The sequence below is a fragment of the Castanea sativa genome, chromosome 1 (genome assembly GCF_040712315.1).
Source record: "Castanea sativa cultivar Marrone di Chiusa Pesio chromosome 1, ASM4071231v1".
NCBI lineage: Eukaryota > Viridiplantae > Streptophyta > Magnoliopsida > Fagales > Fagaceae > Castanea > Castanea sativa.
The window spans coordinates 22426621-22453916 of NC_134013.1; the positions used below are offsets into that span (position 1 = coordinate 22426621).

General features: G+C 39.3%; 3 protein-coding genes across 7 annotated transcripts; all 3 read left to right on the forward strand.

The window, feature by feature from the left end:
* Nucleotides 1-15389: 15389 nt before the first annotated feature.
* LOC142622495 (uncharacterized) lies at nucleotides 15390-20058 on the forward strand. The gene is made up of 3 exons (XM_075795976.1): nucleotides 15390-15609; nucleotides 18436-18667; nucleotides 19581-20058. Exons 1-3 carry the CDS (start codon nucleotides 15494-15496, stop codon nucleotides 19875-19877), a joined length of 645 nt encoding a protein of 214 aa, XP_075652091.1. The 5' UTR covers nucleotides 15390-15493; the 3' UTR covers nucleotides 19878-20058.
* An 808-nt stretch (nucleotides 20059-20866) lies between these two features.
* On the forward strand, nucleotides 20867-22374 carry LOC142625857 (ribosomal RNA small subunit methyltransferase-like). The gene is made up of 2 exons (XM_075799600.1): nucleotides 20867-21275; nucleotides 21380-22374. Exons 1-2 carry the CDS (start codon nucleotides 20949-20951, stop codon nucleotides 22121-22123), a joined length of 1071 nt encoding a protein of 356 aa, XP_075655715.1. The 5' UTR covers nucleotides 20867-20948; the 3' UTR covers nucleotides 22124-22374.
* A 1940-nt stretch (nucleotides 22375-24314) lies between these two features.
* LOC142622770 (uncharacterized) lies at nucleotides 24315-26899 on the forward strand. 5 transcript variants are annotated; one of them, XM_075796299.1, is made up of 5 exons: nucleotides 24315-24443; nucleotides 24533-24663; nucleotides 24789-24892; nucleotides 26258-26408; nucleotides 26543-26899. In XM_075796299.1, the coding sequence occupies exons 1-5, from the start codon at nucleotides 24441-24443 to the stop codon at nucleotides 26556-26558; spliced, it is 405 nt and encodes a 134-aa protein (XP_075652414.1). In that variant the 5' UTR covers nucleotides 24315-24440; the 3' UTR covers nucleotides 26559-26899. The 5 variants fall into 5 exon arrangements, with proteins under 5 accessions (XP_075652414.1, XP_075652418.1, XP_075652416.1 ...); XM_075796303.1 differs by having other exon boundaries at nucleotides 26330-26408; XM_075796301.1 differs by having other exon boundaries at nucleotides 24344-24443; nucleotides 24523-24663.
* Nucleotides 26900-27296: the final 397 nt, after the last annotated feature.

Sequence of the window (27296 nt, forward strand, 5' to 3'; positions counted from 1 at the left end):
AAAAAGAAAAAAAAGGAGGGTTTAACTTTAAAGTTTAAGCATTCATTTGCCTTATCCAAACGCACAGTTTAAATAAAATTAAAATTGGTGTCCCCCATGTTTTTTTTTTTTTTTTAACTATTGTAGAAAAAAAAGCTATAAAATAAATCCATTGCTTTTTTGTATAAAATATTAGAAGAATGTTACGTGTATAATATTTTCACAATAAATTATAATTAACAAGTTTTTATTAGTTTTAATTTAAATTATTGTGTTGATAATTTGAACCCAATAATTTTAGCAACATAGATAAATGAGTCCCCTCGTAATCTGCCCATATTTAAGGGTGAACCTCATTAGACCCCTCCTGTCAACCCCTTATTATTTTGTAAAAAAAAAAAAAAATCCCTTATTTGGATTCGCAAGCAATTGTAGTTCTAATTTTTTTTTCTTCAGAGTAGTCTTTATAAAACTTAAATTATACAAAAATGTAACTTTATATACTAACAAAAAAGAAAAAAATTCACGCGCAAAATACATAAAATTTTACAATTTTCTTCAGTAAGTTTTCTTATTTTAAAATTGTTGTATGATAGTCTAATTATTAATCCTAGAAATTATATCTGTGGGGGGCAAAAAGATCCTGATGGGAACGTGGGCCTTTTGGGCCGTGTTAAGGAAGGCCGACCTGATCCTGGGTTTAGAAATTGTTAGTACTATGGGTCGGCCTATACGCCGAGGATTCGAGGATCCAGCCGAGGGTGACCTTATCCTCGGATGAATGTTGAAGAACTCGGGATTTCATAGTAAAGATTAGGGGATGACATGGTTAAGGCCAATGGTTAAAAGGGGTGAACCCTAGAACGCCCCAGAAGCACCGGTGTTGAAGAAATGTCAAAGATAAAGGCTGCTACCTCCACATTAAAGACCCTGCACCTACCACCCTGGCGCATTTATGGGGAAGTGACACTGAACGAGTGGAAGAGAAACTTCTGGTTACTATTCAAAGGCAACGAGAAAATAAATATCTAGGCTAAAGGGGAGTGAGGTGAGGCAACACGTGTACAAAGCATTCAAAAGAGTAGTATATAAAGAGCAATTTAAGACAGAAAGAGGAGGACTTTTGTAACCTAAAAAGAAAGATAAGACTAAGAAAGGGATATAATATAAAAACAGCTCTCGGCTTACGTCCGAGGAGGCCAATTTACAATATTCCTTATTGTTTCCAAGTATTCGAAATCCTTAGTTTGTCATTTAATCCCCACATACTTCTAACCTGGGTTTCGAGCCCACACTCTACAAATTCATATTGTTTAAGGCTCATTGGGCCTGGGCCCGTAACTGTTCTTGGGGCCAGGTGCAATTGTGCACTTACAATTGGCGCCGTCTGTGGGAATCTAGTCTAGAAGAGGTAGGGATATTATGGCAGGCTTAGGCTCTCACCATGCAGAGTCACAAGGATCACAACCGGAAGATCACTTTGAACGTCTTGAACATCGTAGGGATCGTGAGGGAAGCGTCTATACAGAATACCCAGGCGCTAGCCATACTCATGGAGGAGGTAGCACTACTCACGATGAGGGTTCTAAATCCATGCAAAAGGAGATCAATCGTTTGAAGAGGAAGTTACGCCGTGCTAAACGTAAGGTTTCCCCGTCCTCGTCTAGTTCTTCCTCAGAGAAAGATAGGGGGGTTGTCTACAGTTCAAGGTCACGCTCCCCCACCAGCGCAACATCCTCCGGTGAAGAGGACGATCAACCAACAAGCAGACGAAAGAAGTTTCGTTCTAGGGGCTTGGGCAACGATACCATGAGTAGGGCGTTGCACCAACTCTCTAAATCTCCGTTTTCACGGAGGATTGAGAGGGGGAGGCTTCCCAAGAGGTTCACCCAGCCCACCTTTACCATCTATAATGGCCGGACTGATCCGGTGGAACATGTGAGTCACTTCAACCAAAGGATGGCAGTGCACTCTCACAACGAGACTTTGATGTGTAAAGTCTTCCCCTCCAGCTTGGGACCTATTGCTATGAGATGGTTTAACGGTCTCAAATCGGGATTTGTAGGGTGATTTGGGGAGCTAACTAGGGCATTTGCTTCGCGGTTCATTACGTGTAGCAGAGTCCTTCGGCCATTGGACTCGTTGCTATCCATGGTCATGAAGGAAGGGGAGACACTGAAAGCATACTCCGACCGATACTGGGAGATGTTTAATGAAATAGATGGCGACTTTGATGAGGTGGCGCTTAATACTTTTAAGGTGGGTCTCCCTACTGACCACGACCTAAGAAAGTCCTTGACGAAAAAGCCTGTCCGCAGCGTACGCCGTCTTATGGATCGTATTGATGAATATAAGAGGGTAAAGGAAGACCGGCAACGGGGGAAAGGAAAGGAGAAGGTTATCCCGCAGGAGAGAAGGGATTTCGGGTCGGACGGATATCACAACAAGCCGAGGAGGGATTACTTCGGACAATCCGGCTCGGCGGCACCCCAAGTGTAAATGCGTGTTCCGAGAACCAGTGCATCAGTTATTAGAAAAAGTTCGTAAAGAGCCCTTCTTCAGATGGCCCGGCAAGATGGCAGGGGACCCTGCTAGAAGAAATCAAAACCTTTTCTGTCAGTACCATCAGGATGTGGGCCACACCACCGAGAACTGTCGGACCCTGTGGAACCATCTAGAGCAGCTCGTCGGTGAGGGAAAGTTAAAGCGGCACTTGTGTCGGCCCACCGGCGGGTCGGTCAAGTTGGTTCAAACAATCGGAGGAATGTTCATCTCGGCCAGCATTGGGAACAATTAATGTTATCTTCGGCGCACACAGTAGGACCGGCTCAGGTCCCACTAGGGTTATGGCGGTTTCCCATCCGCAGGCCGAGGATGTGGGTAGCAGGCCGAAGAGATTAAGGAGCACTTTACCTATCTTGGGTTTCTCTGAGGAGGATAAGGTAGGGACTATCCAGCCCCATGACGATGCTCTTGTGGTTACCCTCAGAATAGGGAACTATGATGTGAGGAGGGTGATGATAGATCAGGGCAGCGGTGCAGATATCATGTACCCTGATCTATTTAAAGGGCTAAGATTGGAGTTGGAAGATTTAACCCCTTATGACTCCCCACTTATAAGCTTCGAAGGAAGGGCCGTTATGCCGAAGGGACAGATCCGTTTACCCGTTCAATCCGGCACCGAAACGGTTGAGGTGGATTTCATTGTGGTTGACGCGTACTCTCCATATACAGCCATCCTCGCCAGGCCATGGTTGCACGCCTTGGGAGCTGTCTCCTCTACCTTACATGTTAAGGTGAAATTCCTCTCGGGGGAGCATGTTGAGGAAATCCTTGGCGGCCCGGGTAGTGGCTAGGCAATGCATATCCGCCGCGGTGCTTCGTCGGTCGAAATTGAGTCATCAACCTTGCCCATCCGGGAGTCATAGCAATTAACGGCTCGGAGGCACCTGGAGCGATGACAGGAGACGAGGCTATTTGTGAGGAGTTAGAGAAGTTTGTAATAACGAGATGATCCGAGAGAGGTTTTTCCAAGTTGGCATACTTTTGCCACACCAAGAGAAGATGGAGTTGTTGAAATTTCTGAAAGATAATTTAGATGTTTTTGCGTGGGACCCCTATGAGGCTCCGGTGTAGATCCGAACTTTATTTGTCATCGTTTAAACGTCAATCTTGCCATTGTTCCGAGGAGGCAGCCACCTCGGCGATCTTCCCGAGAACATTCGAAGCCGTGAAGGAAGAGGTTCTTAAACTCAAAAGGGCGGGGGCTATCAAAGAGGTTTTCTACCCCGAATGGTTGGCTCATACCGTTGTTGTTAAGAAGAAGAACGGCAAGTGGAGAGTATGTGTGGACTTTACCGATCCGAACAAGGCCCGTCCTAAAGATTCGTTCCCAATGCCACGGATTGATCAACCGGTAGATGCTGCGTTGGAAATCCTCGGATGAGTTTCTTGGACGCCTTCCGGGGTTACCACCAAATTCCCTTGGCGTTAGAGGATCGGGGAGAAGACCGCTTTCATTACTCCAACCGGGAACTATCATTATAAGGTCATGCCATTTGGATTAAAAAATGCCGGGGCTACTTATCAAAGAATGATGACCCGAATGTTTGAACGAATCGGGGAAAACCATCGAAGTGTACGTGGATGATATGGTGGTGAAGAGTAAGACGGTACCTTCACACATGACGGATACGGCCGACACCTTCCAGATGCTAAGGAAGTATAAATTGCGCCTTAACGCCTCCAAGTGTTCTTTTGGCGTGAGATCTGGGAAGTTCTTGGGATTTATGATTACTCATAGGGGCATAGAGGTAAACCCAGTGCAAGTTAAGGCTATTCGAATTTGCAGCCGCCTAGGAACCCAAAAGAGATTCGAAATTGGTTGGAATGATTGCTTTGCGTTGAATAGATTTATTTCTCGGTCAGCTGATCGGTGTCGTCCTTTCTTTCAGTTGTTGCACAAGTGGAAAGGGTTTCAATGGACCGAGGACTGCGAATTAGCTTTCCAACAGCTTAAGCAATATCTTTCTCGGCCACCTATTTTATCTCGCCCTGAAGTGGACGAGGTTTTATTCGCTTATCTGGCCGTGGCTATTCACGCGGTGAGCTTAGTCCTTATAAGGAATGAAAGCGGGGTACAGAGACCGATCTACTACGTTAGTAAGTCCTTGAATGAGGCCGAGGTGCGCTATCTGCCCTTGGAAAAAGCACTTCTGGCTGTAGTCCACGCCACGCGCAAACTTCCTCATTATTTCCAATCTCATACTGTGGTTGTTTTGACCCAGTTGCCTCTTAAGGCTGTGTTGTGTAGTGCTGATTACTCTGGCAGGGTGGCAAAATGGGGAACCATTTTGGGAGCCTTTGATGTTAAATACAGGCCTCGCACATCGGTAAAGGGACAGGTCCTCGCTGATTTGGTGGCAGAGTTTACTGAACCATTGTTAGAAGAAACTTCAAAAGAAGCACACATGGGTGAAAAATCAGTTGGTGTGATCACAGACGTATCGCCCTCGGTTTGGAGAGTTTATGTGGATGGGGCTGCTAATCAAAAAGGGTCTGGTGTTGGACTTGTTCTAATGTCCCCTGAAGGAATTGTCTTCGAAAAATCTTTGAGATTGGCCTTCTCGGCTACTAATAACGAGGCCGAGTATGAAGCAGTCTTGGTAGGCATGCAAATGGTACATAAGATGGGTGGCAAGGAAATCCACGTGTTCTCGGACTCTCAGTTAGTGGTCGGCCAGGTCATGGGAACCATGGAGGCTAGAGACCCCAGAATGCAGGAATATTTGGCCCAGGTCAAACGCCAGCAGGCTGAATTTGACTCCTTTGCCTTAGCTCACGTTTCTAGGAGTGGAAACACTCACGCAGATTCCTTGGCTACGTTGGCAACATCCTCGGCTCAAAATTTACCAAGGGTTATCCTCGTTCAGGATTTGGTAGAACCTTCTCTTGTAACTGCTAACGCACCTCGCATCCATCTAATAAGGCCTGGTCCTAGTTGGATGGATTCGATCATATCTTTTCTTAAAAATGACATTCTTCCCGAGGCCAAGGCTGAAGCAGAAAAGTTACGTCGAAAGGCGCCGCGTTTCTGGTTGTCCGAGGACCACAAGCTATACAAACGATCCTTTTCAGGACCGTACTTGTTGTGTGTACATCCTGAATCAACAGAAGCATTGTTGGAGGAATTGCATGAGGGAATTTGTGGGAGCCACACTGGGGGAAGGTCTTTAGCCCATAGAGCCCTGACTCAGGGTTATTGGTGGCCCAATATGCAGAGGGAGGCTCAGGACTATGCCAGAAAATGTGATCAATGTCAGAGGTTCGCCCCTAATATCCACCAACCTGGAGGGGTTCTTAACCCTCTCTCCAGCCCTTGGCCTTTCGCACAATAGGGCTTGGACATTGTAGGGCCATTTCCAAGAGCTGCTGGCAACAAAAGGTGGCTGCTCGTGGGAACAGACTACTTCACTAAATGGGTTGAAGCTGAGCCCTTAGCCAATATTCGAGATGTCGATTCAAAGAAATTTATATGAAAAAGCATCGTTACTAGATTTGGTGTACCACACACACTCATCTCTGACAATGGTGTCCAGTTCGATAGTAAGGCTTTTAGGAAGTATTGTGGTGACATGGGTATCATAAACAGATATTCCACTCCTGTTTATCCTCAGGGAAATGGACAAGCGGAGGCCGTCAACAAGGTCATAGTTAACGGGCTCAAGAAGAGGTTGGACGATGCGAAAGGTAGATGGGTAGAGGAGCTCCCTCATGTCCTGTGGACGTATCGGACCACACCGCGCAGATCCACTGGAGAAACGCCATTCTCTATGACTTATGGAGCCGAGGCGGTGATACCTTTGGAATCTGGTTTTCCTACTCTAAAGACAAGTTCTTTTAGCCCAGAGAATAACGAGGGACTTCTAGAGAAAGATCTTGATTTACTTGAGGAACGGCGTGAGGCAGCTATGGTCCAGATGGCCTATTATCAGCAGAAGCTAAAACGAGGATATGATGCCCATGTGAAGCTAAGACCACTTGCACCTGGTGATCTTGTGTTAAGGAAAGTTGTAGGCACTTCTAAGAACCCGGCTTGGGGTAAGCTGGGACCTAACTGGGAAGGCCCCTATCGCATTGTTTCAGTAGCAGGCATAGGGTCATATAGGCTAGCCGATCTAGACGAACGAATTGTACCACGTCCATTGAATGTAAATAATCTTAGAAGGTATTATTATTAATAAAATGAGCTTTTCTCAGTTTGTATTTCAAAGTTATGAGTAGCTCTGATGCTCGAAGTTATAATTTTTAAGAATCAAACAGAAACTTGGTTAAGTGCAGTCCTCGGATCACAAACCTTGTGGAAATTGATGTCTTGTCATTTGTTAAACAGAACCTTAGTTATGCCGGGTCTTCGGACCTCCTACTTTGGGAAAATTAACATTTGAAGTGATAATTTTTAAGAATCAAACAGAAACATGGTTAAGTGCAGTCCTCGGACCACAAACCTTGTGGAAATTGATGTCTTATCATTTGTTAAACAGAACCTTAGTTATGCCGGGTCTTCGGACCTCCTACTTTGGGAAAATTAACATTTGAAGTTATTGTTCTAAAGAATCAAACAGAAACTTGGTTAAGTGCAGTCCTCGGACCACAAACCTTGTGGAAATTGATGTCTTATCATTTGTTAAACAGAACCTTAGTTATGCCGGGTCTTCGGACCTCCTACTTTGGGAAAATTAACATTTGAAGTGATAATTTTTAAGAATCAAATAGAAACTTGGTTAAGTGCAGTTCTCGGATCACAAACCTTGTGGAAATTGATGTCTTATCATTTGTTAAACAGAACCTTAGTTATGCCGGGTCCTCGGACCTCCTACTTTGGGAAAATTAACATTTGAAGTTATTTCTCTAAAGAATCAAACAGAAACTTGGTTAAGTGCAGTCCTCGGACCACAAACCTTGTGGAAATTGATGTCTTATCATTTGTTAAACAGAACCTTAGTTATGCCGGGTCTTCGGACCTCCTACTTTGGGAAAATTAACATTTGAAGTTATTGTTCTAAAGAATCAAACAGAAACTTGGTTAAGTGCAGTCCTCGGACCACAAACCTTGTGAAAATTGATGTCTTATCATTTGTTAAACAGAACCTTAGTTATGCCGGGTCCTCGGACCTCCTACTTTGGAAAAATTAACATTTGAAGTTATTGCTCTAAAGAATCAAACGAAACTTGGTTAAGTGCGGTCCTCGGACCACAAACCTTGTGGAAATTGATGTCTTATCATTTGTTAAACAGAACCTTAGTTATGCCGGGTCTTCGGACCTCCTACTTTGGGAAAATTAACATTTGAAGTTATTGTTCTAAAGAATCAAACGTAAACTTGGTTAAGTGCGGTCCTCGGACCACAAACCTTGTGGAAATTGATGTCTTATCATTTGTTAAACAGAACCTTAGTTATGCCGGGTCCTCGGACCTCCTACTTTGGGAAAATTAACATTTGAAGTTATTGCTCTAAAGAATCAAACAGAAACTTGGTTAAGTGTAGTCCTCGGACCACAAACCTTGTGGAAATTGATGTCTTATCATTTGTTAAACAGAAGCTTAGTTATGCCAAGTCCTCGGACCTCCTACTTTGGGAAAATTAACATTTACAGTTACAATTTTTAAGAATTAAACGAAAGATTGCTTAATATTTATCTTCGGACTACGGCTTTGATTAAAGTTAACTTCTGATTGTGTCTGGATGTTAATACGTTACTGTTTATTAACTCAAATCGTAAAGTTAACTTCTGATTGTGCAAGGAATGGTCCTCGGATCTTACATCTTACTAGAAACAGAGCTATGCATTACAAGGGTTTAATCGTTATATGAGGCCCTCTCTTCTTCTTATGAGGCCCTCTCTTCTTCTTAATCGAGGCATTGTTCAAATGAATTAACCATGTCACCTTGTATTAAATCTTTAATAATATACGCATGATTATGTGGAAGTTATGATTGTGCAATCCTTGGAGTTAGATTTTTATACTCTGAGAAACTTTTGATATGACTTAATGGAAAACTTTTGTAATAAGTACAAAAAGAATAAAGTAAAAACAGATACAATCCAAGTGAAAAGTAAACGAAATCGTTCTTCATTAATCAGTTGAATATGCATTACAATATATAATTCAAAAACAAAAAAAAAAGAATGGAAAAAAGAGAAGCCCTAAGCTAAGTCCTAAGATGTTGGAGGAGGATCTTGCTGAGAGGTACTAGTGCCCTCAGTCTTTCTCAACTCCAGCTCAAAAGGAGTCATAACCTGCTTTCCTTTATCCGCTATCTTTGTTGGAAGGACGTTGGGTTCCACTGTCTGGTTCAAGTCCTTCTCTGCATCCACTCCTCCTTCCTTTTCTTTATTGGAACCAGAAGGTTCTGTAGGATCAGGAATTTGCTGTGGGACCACCGGAGGTAGAGCAAGAGGAGTTGTCTCGGGGATAGGAGTAGCAGCAGGAGCCTCTTCAATCTCCTGTATTTCTAGGGGAAGCCAAACATTCTCGGACTTCCTCAAATCCGAAGATTGGGGAACTCCTGCTACGTTTAAAGCTTCCCCCCATACTTTTTGACAGTATTCACGGCACAAAGCCGCGAACTCCTCTGTCAGCTGCTCCTCTGTGGCTTCTACCCCTTCATCGAAACTTGCCCTCGCTTGGCAGCTTCGAAGAGAGAGTTGGAAGGAGCCGGCTTCTTCCTTCATCGAGCCAGTTGCTTCTTCGTATCCGAGCACTCCCTTTGAGCTTGGGAGAGTTCTTCATCTCTTTCATGAAGGAGCTTGCGCTGTCCTTCTATCTGGGTCTTCATGGTCTTCAAGCTTGACTCGACCCCATTTTTCTCTCTCCTCAGATCAGCCACCTCCGAGGTCAACTTCTCATTCGCAGCAAGGGCTGTGCCCAAGGACTTCTCAGTTTCCATCCTGATTTCGAGCTCAGTCCTGGCTATTTTCCGAGTGTCTTCAATAAACTTCTCAGCTACGAAGACCTCTTGAATAGCCTGTAGTAAAGTATGATGGAGTTAGGAATAATAAGAAACAAACTTACCTATAAATATTATTAAAAGTGGAATCTCCCTAAAAAAGGAGAAAAACTTACCAACGCTAAGTCTCTTTTTAGTGAGAGGAATAGTTGTGGCTGACCCATCTTTTCCAAGGTCTCCATGTCCTTGGGCAGCAGAAGAGGGCGTTCCAAGACCTCGGCCAGGTGGTGGGCGTGGCCTTGTTGAACTGCCCTTATACTGGACTGGCAGGAGATGGGTGCGCCGTCCAGTCTTAAATCGGGGGACCAGTTGGTCGGTGCTCGGCGCACTTCAGCCTCGTCCCTGATTTCCCCGATTTCAACCGAGCGGGACCTACCCTTGCCCTTATCCACCTTCTGCTACTGGGCCGGTGGGAGTTGTTGTCGTGATTTCTTGGGGTCTTTATTAATCGTCCCCTCGTTGTCCCCCTTCCTCTTCTTCTTTGGATCCTCGGTTGGAAGTTTTGGCTCGGCTGGAGGAGGGGGAGGTGGTAAGGATGGGGGAACTTGAGATGTCCCTTTCTTTTTCTCGGCAACCTTAGCAGCCCTATTGGTGAGGAGACCCTCCATTCTTCCCATGTCTTCTTCAAGTTCGTCCTCCGGAAGGGCAACCACAAACCCTGCAATTCCAGAGGCCTCGGTGGCTTCTTCCTCCTCGTCGGAAAGTACCACAAATTGGTTCCCGCGAGGTCTCTCGGTGTCTTCGAGGTGGAATTGGTCTATCTCGTCGTCAAGTGTGTGTGAAGAAGACACCTGCTCTTCTGGAACGACAGTTGCTTGTGAGTGCACAGTAAGGGGGACTGCTGCTATCGGCCAGTTGTACAAAATGGTGTTAGGAGCGTCCGGGAGGTCATGATCGTCCAAAAAGTGGGGCCGAGCTACGTTTATCCTCTTTCGTCTTCGGTCGCCCGCAATTATGGCGTTCTCTATCTCCTGGAAGTCTTTGGAAAGGGGGGTGTACCCAAGGATAAGGTGAGCAGCCCGGAGTTGTAGGTCTTCGCTAACGAACACCTCGGAGCGAAGTACCCGGTTTAGATCCGCGATGTTACAGTGACTCAGACGAGGGCGCACGTGTTGCTTATCTGCAAAAAAGACGTCAAAACAAACAAACTTGGTCAGATTTACACAGATGTTTAACAAATTTAAGTAAGTACGAATACGCATTTCTGTGTGTGTGTTAGGAGAAGTTGTGTTGTGGGGAGGTTAATCCTACGGCGTCGCACCTGGATCCCCCCACTCAACTAGGCAGTGGAAGCCGTCGTGCCAGTTCCCAGACACGATCAAGTAGTCGTCCTTCATGCCTTTGTTTGATTTGGGCAGACAGGAGATTAGCTTAACAGTGCTGGACTGAGATTTAATGTAATAACCTACTTTAGAAAGTTTGTGGGACTCATATAGGAACACAACATCGTGCCATGTGAGGTTTAAACCCATCTGCTCGTTTAGAGCATCTACACTACCTAGAACTCTAAAAACGTTTGGGAGGCATTGATCGGGACACAACCGGTGGTTGCGAAGGTACTCCCTAGTTACAGGTTTCATTGGAAGGGTCATCCCACCCTCTAGAAAGGCTATCATAGGAATGATAACCTCTCCCTCTTTCCTAGAACCAGCCACGGCTGTTGCCGGGCAGTATTTAAGTCCTACATCGCTGGGAATACGGTACTTGGCTCTAAAGCCTTCCATCCCAGCGGCGGTATCAACTAGACACTTGAATTTTCCCATTACAGAGGAACGATAGACTAAACTCTAAAAGGGATAGTGTTTGTAGTGATAGCCGAGGACAAATATCAAGGAGAAAAAGGTTAAGAATAGGAGCAAGAACTTACAAGGTTGAAGGAGTGCAAATTTCCACGGTTTTCTGCAAGTAAGGAATGATGGCTAATGTCTTGATGGGATTACCCCCAGAGGAATTAAATGAAGGCGCAGGTTCCCGAAGCGTCACGACGTGCGAAGAGGCGGCCTCGAAATTATGTTTGTCCCGCCTAAAATTTCGTGGAGTGATGTGGGCCGTTGGATGTCCATCTCACCGTTGAACATGAGGGACAAAATGTAACTGTCAGTATTAAATACGCGCGTTGTTCAAAATAAAACCGCCAAATGGCATCTTCTGGGACGCGAAACGATTTCCACACGTGCCATTACTCACAAAATGATTGGAGTAGGTTCTCGTCGGATCAAAACCCTATTTTTCTCCTCGGACGTTGAAAATTAGAGTTTTGAGGGGCTATTGTGGGGGGCAAAAAGATCCTGATGGGAACGTGGGCCTTTTGGGCCGTGTTAAGGAAGACCGACCTGATCCTAGGTTTAGAAATTGTTAGTACTATGGGTCGGCCTATACGCCGAGGATTTGAGGATCTAGCCAAGGGTGACCTTATCCTCGGATGAATGTTGAAGAACTCGGGATTTCATAGTAAAGATTAGGGGATGACATGGTTAAGGCCAATGGTTAAAAGGGGTGAACCCTAGAACGCCCCAGAAGCACCGGTGTTGAAGAAATGTCAAAGATAAAGGCTGTTACCTCCACATTAAAGACCCTGCACTTACCACCCTGACCGCATTTATGGGGAAGTGACACCTGAACAGTGGAAGAGAAGCTTCTGGTTACTATTCAAAGGCACTGAGAAAATAAATATCTAGGCTAAGGGGGAGGTGAGGCAACACGTGTACAAAGCATTCAAAAAAGTAGTATATAAAGAGCAATTTAAGACAGAAAGAGGAGGACTTTTGTAACCTAAAAAGAAAGATAAGACTAAGAAAGGGATATAATATAAGAACAGCTCTCGGCTTACGTCCGAGGAGGCCAATTTATAATATTCCTTATTGTTTCCAAGTATTCGAAATCCTTAGTTTGTCATTTAATCCCCACACACTTCTAACCTGGGTTTCGAGCCCACACTCTACAAATTCATATTGTTTAAGGCTCATTGGGCCTGGGCCCATAACTGTTCTTGGGGCCAGGTGCAATTGTGCACTTACAATATCTATTTCAAAATTTTAGTTCAATAAAAAATTCCTTGGGCTTTTCTTTTTTGTTTATAAATACCTTAACAATAATAAGGGCTTAATATATTGTTAAGGAAACCAAAATTTAAGGATAAAATTTAGCTACAAATTTAGTTGTAACCTACAACTTTTGCCAATGCACTTTTTTTTAAAAATAATTTTTTATTACCTATAAAAAAAATTAATGCAAAAGTGACAGGGGCTGCTTGATGCATTGAGGGGCTTAAGGCGGAAAATGAATTGAGGCCTTTTATATATTTAAAAATGACTTTAAAAAAATAATCTAAATATAGCTTAAACTCTATTCTCTTGGTAGATGCAAAATTACTAATTAATATGAACCATTTAGAATATTTTTTTAGAATGTTTGTAGACGCACAAAATTTAACAAAATATTTCACACCTGTTAATGTGACAAATTAATAATGGTAAGTAAAAAAGTGACGTTAGTGGTGGACTTAAATGAGAATCAGTAAAAATTTGCCAACTCAATTGTTGTGAAAAATCTTGTGAAATTTTTTGTGTATTGCTCTTTTTTTTTTAGAAGTGCTAAATTCATAACATTTTCACAACAAATTCTAGGTGTTAAGTTGTTACTAGTTCTAATTTGAACCCACTATTGAAATTGTTTTTTTAACCACCAATAACAGCCAATAACATCCTGCTACTTATAATTTATTGTGAAAGTATTGTGAAAAATATTGTAAATGTAGAATTTCTTTTTCGTAAAAAAATACTATTTTATTTATTGGCTAATATTTGGGCTTCATTAATAATATTAAAATGAAAGAAATAACTCTATTGATTAAAATTTAGGGGGCTTTTTTTTACCCGGAGCCTTAGGCGACTGCCTCACTTGCTTATATGCTAGAGCCGGCTATGAGAAGCGATGGTTGTCCCCTTTACGCATTTGGCCCCCACTAGCTCGAGCAAGCTATTCTTAGTTGGTGTGTCTTAAACCTTGTGGTTTTGCCTTTTCAAGGATTCCCCGAGGAGAACCTTGCTCCCTCAAGAATTTTGTGTCACCATTCTTCGTTAAGAACCAGGTTGGGTTCGATCCCCCTTCTCAATTTCTCCTAAGGATTGAGTCTTTTGGTTGGCTTGGGCCTTGCTTATTCCCCCCACCCCCCCAAAAAAAAAACCACGTGTCATAAATAAAAGATACGAGAGAAGGTGCCCATAAACTTAACCTTGAAATGTGATATTAAGGGTCTGTTTGGTTGGAATGATGGAAAAGTGGGAGGATAAAAAATATTTTAATTTCCTTTATTTTTGTTTGGTTGAGAGTGGAAAAGTGGAGAGATAAAAAAAAGTGAGTTTGTCTAAATTTATTTATATACCATTGCTAAAAAATGATGCCCAATAAAAAAATGCAATCACTGAAATTTATTAAAAAATAAAAATCAAGTCTACCAACAAAATTACGTCTAAACAAAAAAAAAAAAAAAACTCAAAACACAAAAGAAAGCAAAAGAAAAAGCAAAAAAAGAATAGAAAAAGAAGAGCAATGTTGGACAAAGCCTGCCCCAGGAAAAAAAGAAAAAGAAATAGAAAAAAAGCAATGTCCAAGAAAAAAGGAAGAAGAAGCCAACGACCAGACCCTACAAAAAAAATAAAAAATAATAACAACAACTTATTAGACTAAGCTCATGTGCAAATCACCTCTAAGTTGGGTAACTCTCTAGCCCATAATTTAGTTCAGTACGCAAAACATATTGATGCTCTCATAGTGTGGATGGAGGATGTTCTGCCACAATTTCATCATGTTCTTGTAATCAACTTTGGATGATTTAATAAATTTATTTGAGGTCTTGATTTTCAAAAAAAAAAAAAACTCATGTGCAAATGTAAATGGGCATTTTTGTCATATATCTATCAAACTCCTCTCATCCAGTTTTCTCTCTATTTTGGAGAAAATGTTTTGGTGGCCCCAGAGAGAAAAAACATGGACTCTACCATTATTTTCCTCTCTCCCTCTCTCTCTCTCTCTCCCAACCAAACACTATCCAAAAAGTTTTATCTTCTCATTTCTCTCTCTCTCTCTCTCTCTCTCTCTCTCTCTATTTTCCATCTTCCCTAAAATCCACCCTACCAAACACACCCTGAGGGTACATCTAACTATCATCTTGACGAAATTGATCTAACCTACCCCAAATTAATGCCTTTAGTTGGTTGGTTAGGCTGGGTTGAAATTTTATTTTAAGCCTCAAATTGGGTTTGATAATTATTCAACCTATTTCACCAAACCTGACCCACCATTATATTATTTATTTTTTGGTATTTTAGTACCCAACCCAAATTGATGCCTTCCATTGGTGGGTTGGAAAGGGTTCAAATTTTATTTGAAGTCTCAAGTTGGATTGATAGTTTGTTCAACTCATTTAATTCAACTTGACCTATCATTATATTAGTTTATTTTTTATTTGGTATTTTAATGCCTAAGCTAGACTGATGCCTTCGGTGGGTGGGTTGGGCGGGGTTAAAATTTTATTTTGAGTCTTAAGTTGGGTCAATAGTTTATTCAACACATTTGATCCACTGACCTGCCATTATATTAGGGTTTTTTTTCTTTTTTTTTCTTCCTATTTGGTATTTCAATTTTTACAGGATATGGAATATGTAGGCCATGTAGGAAATACCTATCAACCCCATCCATGTCAGTTAAATTGGGTTGGTTTCTACGCATGTGATCGGTTTGGATTAAATTTTGAGAATTTTCTGAAGGGTTCATTTTTCATTTTGTTTGTTTGTTTTGTTTTTGTTTTTGTTTTTCTGTTTTTTTTATTTATTTATTTTTATAAATTTTTTTACAGTTTCTATTAACCAAAATGCACAGTCGTTTTCTGAACTTCACATGCGTATCGTTAACACTTAAACAGTTGACACCGGTACATCCCATTAATTATAGTCTCTTTGGGGTCCCAGCTGGTATAGAACCACCAGATCCTTCCTGTCAATAATGGCAAATCCTCCTTCTTCTTCTTCTTCTTCGTCAAAGGGATGGGTGAGCAATATCTCATCAATAGCAGCTCGCATCTTTTTCTTCCTAATCATACTTCAGATCCCTCTTTTCAGGTACAATTATTCTTTCAAACTTTCTACCTTTTCCATTTCCATTACTCCGATCTCTTTAATTCTTCACTGCCCAACTTGGTTTTTCTCTCAAAAGTTGTGTCTTTTATGGTTTTGTCATCTGGGTGTAGCTGATAAATCTTTTGCTAATAGTGGGTGTAATTTTAATTATTAAAGATTAAAATTTTTGAGGGTTTTCAAAGTAGTGAACCCAGAAAGAGAAAAAGAAAAAGAAAAAGAAAAAGAAAAAGATATGCTATCAAATGAGTGCTTAAGTTTGTATGTAAATTTTGCTCTTATCTGTTGGTATTGTGTTTGATAAACTAAGAATTACTTTGATTTAAATTGATTTAGATTCCTTGTCGGGTATTTGTCAAAATGTCCAAAGGCAAGATGCTCTTCTTAGAAAAGTAGCACGTGCACTTTGTAAGAGGAAATATGCTTTTCATAGACTAAGAATTACACAGATTTAAATTGATTTAGATTCCTTGCTGGGCTTATCTCAAAATGATAACAGGCAATTTGCTCTTCATAGAACACTAGCATGTAACCCCGGTATATGCACGGTGCACTTAATAATAATTACAATTAGATACATATGAAATTTTTGTACTGAGTTTAGTACTACTGATGCTCTGTATTTTTTTGCCAATTCTTGAAACCAAATTTTATTTGTGAAAGTATGCAAATTGCTCATTAGTGATTGCTCCGTTTTAGTAAGAGAAAATGTAGTTTTGCCTTTTAGCATAACTTTAAAAAAAAAAAAAAAACCGGTAATGCAATCAATTTTGTTAATTTTTTCTAAAGTTTTTCAAATAATTTATGCAAATTTAGTCACTGTGAAAATCTATTGAAAAGGAAAATTTTTTTTTTTTTTGGAACATCATAGAATTTTTATTGGAATTTATGCTTGAGTTATTGATAAATTTTGGTAAGGGAATTTGGATTAGTTTCTATTTTCTAATGGGTTAGAAGTAGTTTTTAGACAGGATTGGCGTAGTTTTTAAATGAGCTTGAGATAGTTTAAAATAGGCTTGAAGTATGGCACAAAAGTGTATGTAAAATCTAATTGGAATGCAGCAAAAAATTAGAGTACAGTTAAAATCTAATTTGGATCCTTTATTGTAGTTTGGCTTTATTTATTTATATAGATTAGTTAGTGTTTTTTTTTTTTTTTTTTAGCATCTGGGTAGTTGCTAGGAAAGCTCAAATTAGGAATGACAATGGGATGGCATGGGTAGTATAAATTGTGAAATGATGAGAGACCCCTCAAGTTGAGGAAGTGCTTAATGTTTTCCGAGAGGCTGCTAGCTTGGCACCTGATGCCCTCTTCCTTATATTGTGACCTTTAATTATTTATTATTTATTTATATTGTGTCCTTTATGAAGCTTAGATCAATCCATTTACCTATTCTTATGATGTAATGCATTGTATTGGGATTGAGCTTTACATATTTTTTAGTATTCAAGTTCCATTATCTATATTTTTTAGTTGGTACTTCAGAACCATGATCATTAAATTGAAGCGCAATCTGCTGGTTGTGTGTGTGTGTGTGTGTGTGTGTGTGTGTGTGTTTTATCATATAAAATTTCTATATTTCTATCCAGTATACATTTGGCTTCATTTTTTGGGTCATTTTATATTACACACATTTTTTGTATGTACCATACCCTGTATTAACGGTTTGGATTAGATTTGTATAATACATACAAAGAAACAAGCATGTACCGTTGAATTCTTGCACTTATTAAATCCTTGTCCACAAATCTCAATTCAATCAATAGTATATCATGTCATTTTGTCTTGTAGAAAGAAATTACTATTTTATTTTTATTGAGCTTATTTAATTTGTAACCTTTTTGATCATTAATCCAATTTTTTCCATTTTCAGCTGATTATAAGTAATCATTCTATTTGTATCTTGTAATTTTGTAGCATGTGTATTAACTGTCATTTAAAAAAAAATGTAGCATGTATTGTTATCAAATTTAGACTTCCAGCAGTATTGACCTTTATTTCCTGAAAGATGTATAAATCAAAATAGCAGCCTGCTCTGCAATTATAAATTGAAATAGGGTTCGTAAAATTACAAGTTCATTAAATAATTAGGAGCTAAATGTCATGAGTTTGCAATAAATAGTTACTGAAAACAAAATCCAATCATATACATATAGTTTTCTAGTGTCAATGAACTCTAGCTCAAACAACACCTCCTCCCCCTAAAGAAAGGGGGCAGGGTAAGGTTTTGGGTTCAACATCCACTAGTTGCATGTGTAAAGTCAAAAACTAATTAAAAAAAGAAGTATTCTAGTTCAGGTTTTTTATAATCTTGTTAGACATTAATGAATTTGCATGCAACTCTTTGCAGCGATGCATTTTTTTTTTGTGGTCATTTTATCTTAACACTCCAACTTTTCATGGAAATATTTTAAAAACACAACCTCCAGGATGGCCGTGTTACAAAACTTGCCAATTTGCCACCAGCATGTTGTGCTAGAAAACAATGCTGTGCTGTTGTGGCATCCCCGCTTGTATACTTGCCATAATACATACCATTAAGCTTGCTTTACCCTGGATTGTTTGAAATCTATAATGGTTTTTTCATTTAATATTAGCCTCATAAATTCTTTTTGCATTTTCTAGAAGTTATTCTATGTTGGTTTCTGTCTATTACACTGGTCCTTTTAGATTAAAATAGCAAAGGTAAATTGACCAAAGACCCTCTAATTCTGTGGTTGTATTGATTCGGAAAATATACCAATAACTGAAGAAAATGTATTGCTTCATTGCTGCATTTGAAATGTGGATTAATATTTTTACTTTGACAGGGTCCCATGCAGATCGGGTATGTGTTCAACACCGTTGCATGTCACATCTTCTCAATTGATTGCAAGTGAAATATTTCCTGTTGTTGTTGTGAAGACACTTTTGTACCCAGGAGCTGTTGCAAATGGCCTTGTGAAAAACATGGCTGTTCCAAGCTGGGATAGCCTGTTAGACATCTATAACTTGACTAGTGTGAAGGAAGCTTCTGCAGTAACTGATCTCCAACGCTTAGAGGTTCTATTGCCCTTTGATTGTGTCAATGCATATTTAATTTTTTGGAGTAAGACTAGAGTTGGGGGAAGGAGGCTCCTAATATCTTATTTAGGGTCCCTCAACACAGGTTTCTGGTTAATGTCTTGTTAAAACACACATGATCATGACATTTTGTTGATCATGAAATATTTTCTATTTTGTGTGCTTAATTTTGCCTGCTCACCCTGTTATATGGTCTATTTGTCATTGATACGATGATTCCACATTATTTGCAAGATTTTCAATCATTAAGAGTAACATCAAGGTGGCAGCCAATTTTGCTTGTGGTACTTCATAGCAAGCTTTACATAGACACGTGCATTTGTGTACATTGAGTGCATGCGCTCATGTACACTCTTTATCATATGTATATTGGTTCTTCCCTGGAAGTCTTGTCCAATTAAGTATTACTGGTTGTTATTTCCCCAATATTTCCCCATCAATTTCTGGATTTTGAATCATTTTTAGATTCACTACAACTTGACTTTGCCTCTATCCAAATCCTCTGGTGGGCCACATGAACTGCCTTTGTCTAAAGCAATATCCTTTTTCATTTCCTTGAGTGATGGATTATCTTTGTTCTCCTTGAATAATCAGCCTTATCATGTGGTTGCTGATTAAATTTAAGAAACTTAGATAATTGAGTTCTTTATGCTTACTAGCTTGATGGTGATTTAGCAACTGAAATTTTCAGATGGCTTTGAATTTAGATTACCAACTAATTGTGGTCTCATTTTTTGTTCTCCAAATTACTGCTAATTCATTTCTACCATGTTTATCCTTGAATTAACATCCAAGTCTAATTTCAAATAATAAATATGGCTCATTCAGGAATAGGATTTGTTCAATGGTTTTACTGTCAGTTTTATCATCTTACTTTTGTGGTTTCTTCCAGGTTCTTGCAGGAAGCTACTTCTCTGTGGCAGGAGCATTTGTGGGTCTTCTAAAACCAGGGAGGATGAGCATGTTTGGGATGCTTCTTATAGTTTGGGGCCTTGTCAAGGAAGGCATTTTGGGAAGACCAGTAAACACAGATCCTACAAAAGCGGTATTTGTCTATCCAACAATGTTACTTGGTCTGATCTGTGCCTTCTCATCTGTAAAGTACGATGTGAAGAAGGTTATAAGAAGAGCTGCTCCGAGGCCAGTGGCAAAGCCTCTTCAGAGCTCGTCAAAATCTAAGCTGAAATGAATTGAAATGTAATGCTTCTAATTTTTGTTGAAAGTTTCATGTTAATTATTTCAAGTCGTAGTGAGTTGAAATGTAATGCCTCTAATTTTTGTTGAAACTTTCATGTTAATTATTTCAAACTATTTACACGTTCCTGCCAAAAATTATTCTGAAGAATTTTAATGCTTTTGTGTTTTTAAAATTCAGTTGTTTCTCCAATAAGTCCAAGCAGTAGAGCGCATTGATACATACTGAAATGTAAGGAAAATGCCAAAAGGTTCAATTAGCATTTCCTGTTGTTTCTAACCACATTGTGAGAAATTTTCATTTCTAACCCAACATTGCTGCTCGTTAATTTTCCACCATGGCAACTGGATGGTTGATGGGGGAAAAGAATTTAAAATTTTATTTGAGCATGATAGCGGTCACACTCACATGCCATTTAACTGGTGCCGACATGAATGATGCACTCATCTCATGTGGATGAAACAAGGTAATCTTTGAAGATCTAGCCGTTTGGTAACGTTAAAATACGTGTAGGTGAAAAAGTGTGTGAAAATGCATGTGATGTTTAAAAACTGAAATATGTTATTAAACTATTATACCAAATGGGGATTAACACCAGATATCCATCAAGCCATCCACACAGCTGGAAGATATGGGACTGAAGTGAACTGAATGGTACGAGCCTAGTGATAGTGATGAAGATGATCAAGGATGTTCTATAGAAGTAAACGCTACAGATTATCAAAATTTCGTTCAATGTTTAACTTGGCTTGCTAGCATTGATAATGCTGGACACTAAACAATTGCAAATTAACGAGTACGAGGAGGAAAATAGTCAAATACCCTACTATTATTATTAACAGCAAGAGATGCACGATACACACAACCTGGAAGCTAGGATAATCTAGATTAGCCTTTTTGAAAAGCCCAATCTAGCCCATATTGAACACCTGGCCCATTTAATACAACCCAACCCTAAAACCCTAACCCTAATTACTGAACATCTTCCTTCCCTGTCTCGCTCTCATTCGCATACACAAAGAGAAGAGAGAGAGAGAGAGAGAGAGAGAGAGAAGCAGTAAAGCAATGGCGGGAGGCAAAATAAGGAAAGAGAAGCCAAAAAAAGCAAAAGGAACAGGAACAGGAACAAGCGCACCGTACCAGGGAGGCATATCGTTCCACAAATCCAAAGGTCAGCACATCCTCAAAAACCCTATGCTCGTCGACACCATCGTCCAAAAATCCGGCATCAAAAGCACCGACACCATCCTCGAAATCGGTCCCGGTACCGGTAACCTCACCAAGAAGCTTCTCGAAGCCGGTAAGTTAGTTATTGCCGTTGAAGTCGACCCTCGCATGGTCCTGGAGCTTCAGCGCCGCTTTCAAGGCACCCCTCACTCCTCTCGCCTCAAGGTACCAAAACTCTTTCTTTCTTTCTTTCTTTCTTTCTTTCATTATATATAGGCATAGGCATGGGCGTGTTTTGAATTAGGGAAATGGTTTTTGATTTTTAACAGGTGATACAAGGGGACGTACTTAAGACCGAGCTTCCCTATTTTGATATTTGTGTGGCCAACATTCCTTATCAAATATCGTCGCCACTGACATTCAAGTTATTGAATCACCAACCCTCGTTTAGGTGCGCCATTATTATGTTCCAAAGGGAGTTTGCTATGAGATTAGTGGCTCAACCTGGTGATAAACTCTATTGTCGTCTTACGGTGAACACCCAATTACTGTCTCGAGTTTTCCATCTCCTCAAAGTTGGTAAAAACAATTTCCGGCCTCCGCCCAAGGTAGATTCGTCTGTAGTTAGAATTGAGCCTAGGAAGCCGCGAATTGAAGTGAAGCAAAAGGAGTGGGATGGGTTTTTGAGAATTTGTTTTAATAGGAAGAACAAGACCCTTGGTGCGATTTTTAGGCAGAAGAATGTTCTGTCCTTGTTGGAGAAGAACTACAAGACGTTGCAAGCGCTAAATCTTTCAGTTGATAATAATAGGGATGCTGATATGGGTTCTTTGAGGTTAGGGAATGCTAATGAGGTTGAAACCATGGAGATGGACGATGACGACGATGGAGCAGATGATGAAATGGATGTGGAAGATGGTGATGCTGAAGGGGAAACTTCCGAGTTTAAAAACAAGGTTTTGGCTGTGTTGAAGGAGGGAAATTTTGAAGATAAGAGGTCATCCAAGCTTAAGCTAGAGGAGTTCTTGTACCTACTCTCTCTGTTTAACAAAGCTGGCATACATTTTTCTTGATTTTAGGACTGAACTTGTAGTTTTATTGTTTTTTTTCCCTCTTCTTTCACAATTAATATCCAATTTTGTTGCTTCTCTTTTCTTGTCAACTTGAAGTCTTATTTTTATTGTTCTGTATTTTGCTTAAAGTTTTGGTTGGATAGTTTAGGTTAAAGAATGCTATTATGAATGTATTTTTTGTTACTCTCTTGTAAATTAGCTCATGCCAATTATATATTATTATGCATCTGTACTTGTTCGAATTTCTCTCATATACCTCTGGTGTAAAACTTTCTTTGTTTTCCATGGAAAAAGGATCTTTCTTATCTTTATAGATGACTTGTGAGAAAATATAATTGGATAAATCTAGGGACACAAGATTATCGCATTTTTTGCAGCTGCTTTCATGGACTGTTGTGATTGGTGCATAATAAAAATAGTGTCAACGGTAGATCTAAAGTGAAAATGGCAACATACTATGTCAGCAGTTGTGAAAAAAATATAATTTTTATTTTATGCCAGCCCCAAGCTGGGAAAACCGTCAGCCACAAATGTTACATAAAACCTTATATAAACTATGTTATATGATTCTGGAGACCTGATCAATGACTCAATTGCATCTCATTTCAGCCTATGCAGCATATAGATCAGATGGTGTGAAAGCTTTGATTAAACCAACGTAGCAAGCTTGATTGAATTTCCAAAAATATCCTTATGAAATAAGGAAACAATTTTATATTTTCAATAAAAAAAATCACAAAATAATTTTATCAGTTTCCTTTATTTTCTCATCAACCAAACAAAATTACAATGCACAGTATAAGCAAGAGTGCATGACCTGCAACTCTGCAAGGCATTCTCAAAGTTCGAAGCTTCAAACAATCATAAAAGTAGAAACCCTATTCATTTTTTCTTAAAAACATGACATCACCCATTTGCCATTTAGCTTTTTCTTCACTTTTTTTTTAGGTATAAGTATGGTTTAATCAACTTTGTAAATAAGCTTTCAAACAAAAGCCACTTCCAATTTCCAAACGCTTTATAAAAATTTCACTAGTAGTGCATAGAAAAAATGAAGAAAAGTTAAAATAAGGACAAAGACCTGCAGCTGAAGTTGTAAGGTGATAAAACGCCAGATGGGTCTCTTGCTGCCCATGCTAGGCAGTCATCTTTTGAACTCAAGCAGCTCATCTTGGACTGGTTTACCATAAAGTAAGTAATCAAACATCAGTTTGCTGAGATTGATGTACGAAACATATGCATTTTATTACTGCTCTGCTGCTATTTGTTCAGCACCCCCAGAAACTTTTGGTAATACGTGCATGCATGTATTATGTAACATATCTAGTGTCCATCATAACATTTTCTGTGATATGAATCTGTGATTCTTATTGTCATAGTGCCAACTTTAGTACAACATTTAGTGGTGACAATTATTTTGAACAACTTTGCTTTGATCTTGTAGCCATTTTTGATAGGTCAGGAAGATATGTAATCACTGGTTCTGATGATTGTCTTGTCAAGATTTGGTCAATGGATACAGCATTTTGCTTGGCTAGCTGCCATGGACATGAAGTGAGTTAAGATTGTCCATATAATAAGTGGAGCTTATAATTTGATAATAAAGCCTGCTCTACTATTTTTCCGTATATTTTTAATTTTATCTGCTCATTATATGATTAAAGGGTAACATTACTGACTTGGCTGTAAGTTCAAAAAATGCTTTGGTGGCATTTGCTTCAAATGACTTTGTCATTCGAGTTGTAAGTATATCCTACCTTACATCTTAGTATTCTCCTTTCAAATTCCTTATCAGCTTTTGTCGTGAGTCCCATCTTTAGAGCTATCACTCCCTGTTGCTTCCCTTTAGTTGTGCAGTTGATCTGCTGTGATTATTTGTGAATTAAAAATACTGATTAGTTCTGTTTCCTAGTTTCAAGTATTTTCATATTTTGTTCATTCTATGCATCTCCTGACACTTAGCAAGATCTTTGGCATTTACAGTGCTTTGATGGAATTCTTTTCTTTTGTTATCACATCCATGTTTACAGCATTTGAAGGTTTCTTTGAAATGGGACTGCACACATTCTGTGTGTCAGCACATTTTCCTTTTTCAATAAATTTTTTACTTGAAAAAATAAAAATAAGAATTTGTAGGTCAAATTTTATTTCTATTTAAAAAATAATAATTGACCTACATATTTTTATTTTTATTTTTTCAAGTAAATTTTTTTTTTTACTTGTAGGTCATCGGATGATGGGACTTGTCAAATCTGGGATGCTTGGTATTCAAACCTCCAGCCAAGAGCATACATTCCGAAACCTTCAGACATTTTAAATGGTTAGATGATTGCTTCTGCATTGTTGTGTATTAGTTAACTAATATTTCTGTGATATTCACTTACATAGTAACTGTGAAGTTTACTGCAGGGAAGAGCAATGGTCTGTCAAGCAACAGACCCTCCTCAAGTAATGGTCCACAGAGCCATCAGATACTTTGTTGTGCTTACAATGCCAATAGAACTGTTTTTGTTACTGTTAGGTCTGACACTTTTGCAAGGGTGCGTTCAAACATATACCCTTGAATTAAGTTCATATGATTCGTCTACCAAAATTTAGCTTACTTGTATTGGTTACTGGTTAGGTATCTTGTTGGATATGTTCATCAAGAACCATGTACTTGCAGGTTTGGAGTGATTTTAAATGTACCCAAGAGGATCTGGATCAACCAGTACCTGAGTTGGATCTGTTGTCTAGTCATGAGAATGATGTCAATTATTTGCAATTCAGGTTAGTCCACCCCAGTTAGTGACTGACCTTACATTTGATTTTTACAATGTTTCATATTATCTGTGCTGCTGACTTTATGCAGTGGTTGCGCTGTTGCCTCAAAATCTTCAATGGCCTAATCTTTGAAGGAGAATATTCCAAAGTTCTAAAATTCCTGTTCTGTGAATATACCTTCATTTTTTAATCTTATTTTCCTTTCAAAATTAAGTAGCCCGATATTGCCCCTTGGTTCTTTTTTCCTTTCAAAGTTTAAGCAACCTGATATTGTCCCTTGGCTCTTATTTCCTCTCAAAATTAAAGTAATCTAATGTTATCCATTAACGTATATTGTGATGAGCTTTTTCACACATCTCCTCTTCTTGTTAAATTTACTTAGCACCGCTTCCTTGAATTGTAATGTTCTCAGGTTTTGTCATTTTAGCTATTACAAGATACTTCAACCACTTTATCATTTTCAACCTTTTCCACTGTTTTTATTGTTGTGTGTTCTAATCCTGTCCTCTATAATTTGAGAGGCCTATGAAAATGTTACTTTATCTGTCAAGGTCGTCCAGAGAGGTGAAAGCTACAGGGTTACTGTTGTATCCTTCAGTCTGTCACCAATTAAAAGAAAATAATCCTTCAGTATTTTACTATAATATTTGAACATAATAATTAGACTAGGGAAAAACAGTTATTTAACATGTGACAGTTTGAGGGAGGGTAGGTACGCAATCACAAACCTTTCAGGTGAGTTCCTGGATGGAAAGAAGGGTAGGGGTGGGTTTCAGTGTATTTGTACCCTTTTAATAAAAAAAAAAAAAATTGGGCGATAAAAACTGGGTTGGTTTGTACTTCTGAGAAGCACATAGATTGGAGCTGAGTATTGCTACATAAACTTTGGGATTGAATGGGTCATGCCAGGTTCGGTTGCGGATTTACTTTGTTGTTGGCACCATTGGCTTGGGAAATATAATTCCGATATTTAGAATTTGGTACCAGGCTGTTTGATGTGGACTATTTGGGCTGAACGTAATCGGTGTTCTTTTGAGGATATCGAGAAATCAATGGCCCAATTGTTAGATTTGTGCCAACGGACTTTCTTCAATCGGTCTCGTTGGGATCTTTTGGATTGTTCTACTATTGATTTTCTTTTGTCTCTTAGAATAGGATTTTGATTCCTTTATTTCTTTTTGTTGCTATATTGTTCTTTGTTCACTACCGTGAACTCTATGTATCTTTTATTTACTTTCTTACCTATCATTAAAAAAAAAAAGTCTTGTTATCATATCCATATATGGCTGACCTCAAAAATTTAGGACTAAGGCTCTGTTGTTGTTGTATTACTACTACTCTAGCTTATGTAATTTTATCATTACTGGACAGTCAAACTTGGTGTTGGGGGCTTCAGTATGGATGCTGCAACTGCGCTCTATTCTGCTATATGCCTTGTTTCAGGAAATTATGGGAAAGGAAACCTTTATTCAGTCAATCTAAGTGCAATTGTTGGTCAAAGTGTCTGGCTTCCATGTTCAAGGTTTGGCTTCTATCATATATATGTACACTGAAAAACACATAACACACTAAGACACCAGCTTGTAAACACAATCATATCCACATGCTCTTTTGTTAGTAAGCAATATATTCAGCGTATCAGCTAATGTTTTCTAGGAATTTGAGGAACTGAATGGAGTGATCACCTGAGGCAGCAAGGCGTGCAACATCATTACCCATTTTTTTCTGCCATGGCCTAGGTATACATATTCATCTATCAGATTTCTGTAATATGGTTTCATTTCATTTTTTGACTTGGTATTCTTTTATACTATTTTTTGTTAATTTATGGTAATGGAAACACTTAAGCTAGCCATTCCTACCATTTATAATCATGTTGACGAGCCACCAAGCTGCTGAGACACTGATTTTGATAATGTAAAAGATCAGTTTCAACCTTCAAAAGTTGTGACTAGTTAATGTGCTTAGGGGTCAATCTCAGATTCAAATACTACAAATAATCTGTCTTTATAATGGAACTGTTTCTGTTTGGGGGGGGGGGGGGGATACATTCTCTCTCTCTCTCTCTCTCCTCTCTCTTCTAATAGACTTGCAGATATAGATGCACACAAGTATGCACAGATGCATGTGCATGAACCTTTATTGGAGCTTTCATTTTAAAGTCATATAGTTGAGTTATCACGAATGTCTTGTTGCCATTTTTTTCACTCAGTAATCCATCTGAATGTCTTCATCTAGCTAAATTTATTGATGTATCTTGATTGTGCAAAATTATGTTCCATATGTCTTGGTCTTCATTAAGCAAAGTTTCTTGATATACCTTGACCATACAGTTCAGCATATGTATTTTGGCTTTTGTCAAATTTTAACATGTAATTTGAGTACGGCATTATTTTTCCTCAAAGCACGT

Bases quoted from the DNA above. Each gene is read 5' to 3' on its own strand.
- LOC142622770 (XM_075796299.1), top strand. The intron at 24,664-24,788 runs GTGCGTTCAAAC...ATGTACTTGCAG, and splicing joins GGTCTGACACTTTTGCAAGG to GTTTGGAGTGATTTTAAATG. The intron at 24,893-26,257 runs GTTAGTCCACCC...ATTACTGGACAG, and splicing joins GTCAATTATTTGCAATTCAG to TCAAACTTGGTGTTGGGGGC.
- LOC142622495 (XM_075795976.1), top strand. From the start codon at position 15,494: ATGGCAAATCCTCCTTCTTCTTCTTCTTCTTCGTCAAAGGGATGGGTG. The intron at 15,610-18,435 runs GTACAATTATTC...TTACTTTGACAG, and splicing joins CTTCAGATCCCTCTTTTCAG to GGTCCCATGCAGATCGGGTA. The intron at 18,668-19,580 runs GTTCTATTGCCC...GGTTTCTTCCAG, and splicing joins CTGATCTCCAACGCTTAGAG to GTTCTTGCAGGAAGCTACTT.
- LOC142625857 (XM_075799600.1), top strand. From the start codon at position 20,949: ATGGCGGGAGGCAAAATAAGGAAAGAGAAGCCAAAAAAAGCAAAAGGA. The intron at 21,276-21,379 runs GTACCAAAACTC...GATTTTTAACAG, and splicing joins CTCACTCCTCTCGCCTCAAG to GTGATACAAGGGGACGTACT.